The sequence below is a fragment of the Octopus bimaculoides genome, chromosome 2, assembly GCF_001194135.2.
Source record: "Octopus bimaculoides isolate UCB-OBI-ISO-001 chromosome 2, ASM119413v2, whole genome shotgun sequence".
Lineage (NCBI taxonomy): Eukaryota > Metazoa > Mollusca > Cephalopoda > Octopoda > Octopodidae > Octopus > Octopus bimaculoides.
In genome coordinates this window covers 100,746,405-100,752,525 of record NC_068982.1, presented here as the reverse complement: position 1 = coordinate 100,752,525, position 6,121 = coordinate 100,746,405, and the positions used below count along the sequence as shown (strand labels likewise).

At 34.2% G+C, this 6,121-nt stretch overlaps 1 protein-coding gene across 1 annotated transcript in view; it reads left to right on the top strand.

The window, feature by feature from the left end:
• Positions 1 to 6,121, top strand: part of LOC106874359 (extracellular matrix protein 3) — a 553,132-nt gene that overhangs the window by 543,046 nt on the left and 3,965 nt on the right. The window contains exons 19-24 of the mRNA XM_014922070.2: positions 869 to 1,061; positions 1,478 to 1,582; positions 1,893 to 2,020; positions 2,288 to 2,543; positions 2,771 to 2,958; positions 5,289 to 5,435. Of these exons, the coding sequence (XP_014777556.1) occupies positions 869 to 1,061; positions 1,478 to 1,582; positions 1,893 to 2,020; positions 2,288 to 2,543; positions 2,771 to 2,958; positions 5,289 to 5,435 (1,017 nt within the window). The remainder of the gene's footprint in view (positions 1 to 868; positions 1,062 to 1,477; positions 1,583 to 1,892; positions 2,021 to 2,287; positions 2,544 to 2,770; positions 2,959 to 5,288; positions 5,436 to 6,121) is intronic.

Sequence of the window (6,121 nt, the reverse complement as noted above, 5' to 3'; positions counted from 1 at the left end):
TATATATATCATTCGCCATAATAGATCGCTGACCACTACACTTATATTTTTTATCTCTCCTTGTTTCTTTCTGTGTTCCTTTCAGTTGAAGAGCGTAGGCTCGAAACATTAAAGATTTTCTCTATTCCCGAGCGTTATACTAATACATCCATTTGTTGTTTACACCACCTGTCTTCGTCTGTTGTTTTTACGTAAATTGTCCCCTATATATATATATATATATATATGTTTATACACACAGAGACATTAAACACACTTAGAAATATGTGTGTGCGCGCGCATCGCGTACATACATCCATACACACATGTAATGAGTTTATGTTCAGTTTCTGCATGCCAAGTTCCACTTACAACGTATTAATAAATCAAAAGTGTTGTGCAGCCGGATTGAACTCATAACCATATGATTACGAAACAAACTTCTCGACCATACAGCGATGTTGTGCCTATATTTTTAGCGAATGTTTGAACCAGAAGTCTATAGAGTGTCTTGAAATTTCACCTTCATGAAACTTACTTCGTATCTTTAAAGCACGAAAATTCTTATGGAATCCTTCCGATAAACACTATTTAATATGCAGTTATCCCCCTTACAACGATTGAATTATTTTGTCAAGGGAAATAATTACTATATTTTTATACCTATATTACTTCCCTTAGATTCTGCGTTATTAAAAAAAAAGCGCATGTCTTTTTTTTTTCCTATACTTCTATATTATCTACTAACAGAAAGTATGCCTTTGTATCGTCTGATTTATCGAGAATTCCTCTAATATACATTCTACAGAATTCAATAAGATATAATAAATATCATTTACCATATTTAATCCTTTATTTCGTTTTTTTTTGGGGTTTTTTTCTTCTCTAGATCCCCGAATCCAAGCAATCATTTATGACGCTGAAGCTTCCTTTGTATTTATCGTATGTCTTTCATTCACCTGACGTTCCTGTTGGTTGGCAACATTTTGACACTAGTTCACAACTGTCAATGAGATTCTCCTATGATACACCAAGTCTGTGGCAATATGGCATTGGTTCTGATACCCCAGCAAAACAAAAAGGTTAGATATGCCAAAATCTATTACTTCATACACACTACTGTGAATAGAGTTTTAGTTAAAAAAAGTTTTTAATAAAAAACACGTCCGTAAGAATTTTCTATCAGAGTTCTCAACCATTTTCCAAGACTAAAAAGATTATGATACAAATATAATTAATTATTTTAAATTAATTGAAGCTTATATTCATTGAATAATATCCATTAAAAATATATACAATAGTAATGTAGTCAGTCATTGAACTACATGTTCATTTAGTCTCAATTTTTTTAGTCAATTAATGCATATATATTCACTTGGGTTGTCATAGCTATTTTTCATCAGTGTAGTTCACTTCTGTGTCAAACTCCAAACCTTATAGAATAGCCCCTTGTTTATATCACCATCAACATGGATCATAACTTTGCTTTCTATTTCAGGTGTTCTCTATCCTTCCAGTATGACTATTTTGAATGATGGCAAACTTAGAGTAGATTTCAAGAGCAAAGCATTATTTCATGGGCTTTTTGTTACCTCACATCTAGGTAAATGTCTTCTCTTAATTTCTTTTTGTTTTTCTTCTTTTAACCACCACTCAGTTGTATCATGAACAGTTGTTGGACTCTACCCATGCTGGGGCACTATCTTGAAGGGTTTAGTTAACGTTTTCAAAATTAAGATTTATATCTTCAAACTAGAAGTTTTCTTTGGTAGGCTGGAACAGTTAATTATTTCTTCTCAAGTTTCATTCACCACAATTACAAAATTGGCAGATTCACCCCCACGCCCAAACACACACAAGTGAAACACAACATGCAAAATATCTAAATTTTGTTTTCTTCTTGTAAATTCTAGATAGTGATATTGAATCAATGGTGGTTTCTATCAGCCATCCTGATCTCACTTTTACTCTGGAACTTCTTCAAAGTGAACAAACATATCAGGAGCCAGTGCAGACTTGGCGCTTCACATCAGATTTTGGTGTAAGTATTTCTAATTATATTTTTCCTCACTGTTTCACATTAATTCATGTGAACTGCAATAATCACAATTAACTATATTCAAAATATGTTTTACAGTTTAAAATACATGTAATATGGTTTTAATCCATGCATACAATACAATTTAAAAATACATGTAATTTGGTACTATTTGACATTTAGTTCAGCTTGTTAATTTTTTTTTTACCTTTTTGCAACTGATAGTTAAAATAAATGATGTAATAATAAAATGTTAACTTATCATTTCAGATCGATGATTATTCTGGTCAATACAAAGTTAAACTGGTGTCCTGTACACTACCTTTAAGTGAAGAATTCAATAATGCTGTGTCTTGTGAACCTCAAGAAACCATATCCTTTGATTTACCAATACGTTTACAGCAAATCTCAGATCCAGTTCCAGCACGTTTCAGCCTCAATACAGAATTCCATTTGACACAGAAGCGAGATATCTGGCTTGGAGAAAATTCAATAAGTTCTGCAAATAATGATGTTTTTACTTATGGTAAATGAACTGAAACTTGTTTCTTTGTATCTTATTTTATTAATTAAATAAATACTTTTTTCTTTTGTGTTTTTAATGATTGAAAATTTGTTGAAGTTGGTAAAATTTCAGTATTCTTCATATATTCTTCAAATAACTACATGATGCTGGAATTGATTTTAATTCATTTATTTATCTATATATTTATATATATATATTTACTTATCTATTTATCTTTACCTTTCTAGGAAACCCTATTTATGGACGTATTAACACTGACCCTATTATCAGTCAAAGAGATCCTTCCTATCTCAATCTTGAAATGGTTTTCCTCTGTTCTGGCCAGATGGGTTACATTCCAAAATATGATCCACAAAATCAAGAATATGGCTGTGTTGAGAGATCTGCCAATTTGCAATATGTTTTCAAAATATTGGTAAGATTCTTCCTCTTATTTTTAAATTCTTTCTCATCTTAACTAAATTTTAGAATTTTCATTTAAGTTTTTTTCATTATGGCCAATGAGCTAAATTTGAACCTGGCTATGGTTTATTGAATACTATAATTAGACTTAGAGTGTGCAGTGCAGGACTGCAATCATCAATGTGTCCTTCCATTTTTAAGAACAGTAGGGTGCAACATCAGGGAGAATTGCTTGCTATTTCTAACAATCTGAAGTACCCTATAAAAGCTCAGTCACTGGCTGGTCAGTATGAGTGCAACCTTAAAGCTAAATTATATAAAAATTATATGAAAAGGATTGTGTTCACATATAGGTAACATATATCATATCATACCTTCATACTGTGTGGACTGAAATCCTTATTGACAGGTCTCTGATCCAAAAAATAAAGCGTTAAAACTTGCAGTATGCAAATTAGTAATCCCAGTTCTCTGTAACTTCTGGAATTGTTGAACATATAAACAGATTGGTGACTCCCTTTCTCTGGGATTGGTCAAATTAATGTAGACATGTCTGATAAGAATTTGGTAAGGTCCAATAGTCATTTAAGGCTGTTCATAATTTTTTTCCATCTGTGGAGAAATAGCTAAATTAGCCTATTTATATATATCTAGTACGTGGAGGCGCAATGGCCCAGTGGTTAGGACAGCGGACTCGCGGTCATAGGATCGTGGTTTTGATTCCCAGACCGGGCGTTGTGAGTGTTTATTGAGCGAAAACGCCTAAAGCTCCATGAGGCTCCGGTAGGAGATAGTGGCGAACCCTGCTGTACTCTTTCACCACAACTTTCTCTCACTCTTACTTCCTGTTTCTGTTGTGCCTGTAATTCAAAGGATCAGCCTTGTCACACTGTGTCATGCTGAATATCCCCGAGAAATATGTCAAGGGTACACATGTCTGTGGAGTGCTCAGCCACTTGCACCTTAATTTCACGAGCAGGCTGTTCTGTTGATCGGATCAAATGGAACCCTCGACATCGTAAGCGACAGAGTGCCAACAACAATGAAGGAGTGTGACTTAGTGGTTAGCGTATTCGACTCATGATCATACGGTCATGAGTTCAATTCTTGGTGACAATTTGTGTCCTTGAGCAAGACACTTTATTTCTCATAGCTACAGTCTACTCAGCTGGCAAAACTGAGTAGTACCTGTATTTCAAAGGGCCAGCCTTGCCACATTCTGTATCATGCTGAATCTTCTTAAGAACTATGTTAAGGGTACCTGTGTCTGTAGAGTGCTCAGTCACATGCACATTGATTTCATGAGCAGGTTGTTCCTTTGATCGGATGCACTGGAATCCTTGTTGTCTTAACCAATGGAGTAACAGCTATATATGTGTTATGTGATTTTTAGAAAATTATATAACACAAGATTATAATAATAAGAGATGCAGCACAGAACTTTGTCAGTGAACAGTTTGCGGTCTCAAAGCGAAGAAAATATTTTGACAAATTAAATTTGAATGTTGAAGTGAATCTAACGGTTTTTGTGTGTTATTTTGAATGGCTCCTAAACACCTTCCTCGCTGCACACGATCTCAGATCAGGTCACTTGCTATGCAAGTACATCTCCACAATAATAATGTAATATAAGAGATAATAAAATCATTAAAGTGTGTCTCCAGTTTTAAAAGTTTAAAAAGTCCTGTCATAGATTAAGAGCAATTTCCTAATTGCTTGTCTTGTTCTTGAACTTCTTTAAACTTCTCTTCATTTATTCAGTTACAGTATTCCACCCTCCTCTTTTTACCTTCCCAACATTTCCTCCTAACAGCATTACCCCATTGTTTTACTATCCTATACTGTAGCCATGTTGCCTGAGATACACCAGCACATTAAAAGCAACAAGGGTATTGGAAAATAAATAATTCCAAAAGACACATACTGTTTATGTTATTAACAATATTAACATTTAATAACATACTTCGTTTTGTATCTGGTTTGCAAGATTCTTTATGTGAATTCGTGTGTTGAAACAAATTTTGCTGTTTCTGAAGAGTCATCCTGCGTTAATATCTAACACACTCACCGGTTCAATTTACACTCATTTATGTTTTATCTTTTCCATAATTTTTGTTGTTATTGCAGCCTTGTCAATGACTGTTCACAACATCCATTGACAAAGTTGCAAAAACAAGGAAAAAAAACGAAAAAAAACATAAATAATAAATGAGTGGAAATTGAACCAGTGAGTGTGTTAGATATTAAGGCAATATGACTCTCCCCAGACACAACAACATTTAATAACAATAATTATGATATTGATTTCTTTGTTTTTTCAAAAATATCTAACTGTAATTACAGGACCGAGCTGCCCCATATACAACTGATAAACTATTTCACAACGTCTCTTTCAATGCTACGTTTGCAAGGGAAGACTCTACGGCTTTCAGACTCACCAAAACACCTGGTGCTGATGGATTCACGTTCTCCTCTGCACCTTTGTTTCAGGTAAGACAAATGCAGTTTCTCAACATTTCAAAGTATGGCTGTATACATGCTGTTTTAGGTTCAGTCCTACTCTGTAGAACTTTAGGAGGGTGTCTTCTTCTATAGTCCCAGACCTACCAAGGACTTGAGAGTGAATTTGGTAGACAGGAATACTGTACAGACACCCACTATATATAATATATATGTATGTATGTACATACATACATACATACATACATACACACATATATATATATTATATATATATATACATATATATAAAGTAACAAACTGAGGAAAAGAGATCCTTCAAGGGGGTGTGTTAACCATCCAACTCACTGGTATGTCAGGTGGATACCATATAAATATTGGTATAATTCAATTAAAAAGATGAATTAAATATAGAGATATTCTATTGACAATCCAATAATTTATTTATATTACAATATTACATTAAATACAATGGATATAATCATCATCATCATCATCATCATCGTTTAACGTCCGCTTTCCATGCTAGCATGGGTTGGACGATTTGACTGAGGACTGGTGAAACCGGATGGCAACACCAGGCTCCAGTCTGATTTGGCAGAGTTTCTACAGCTGGATGCCCTTCCTAACGCCAACCACTCAGAGAGTGTAGTGGGTGCTTTTACGTGTCACCTGCACGAAAACGGCCACGCTCGAAATGGTGTCTTTTATGTGCC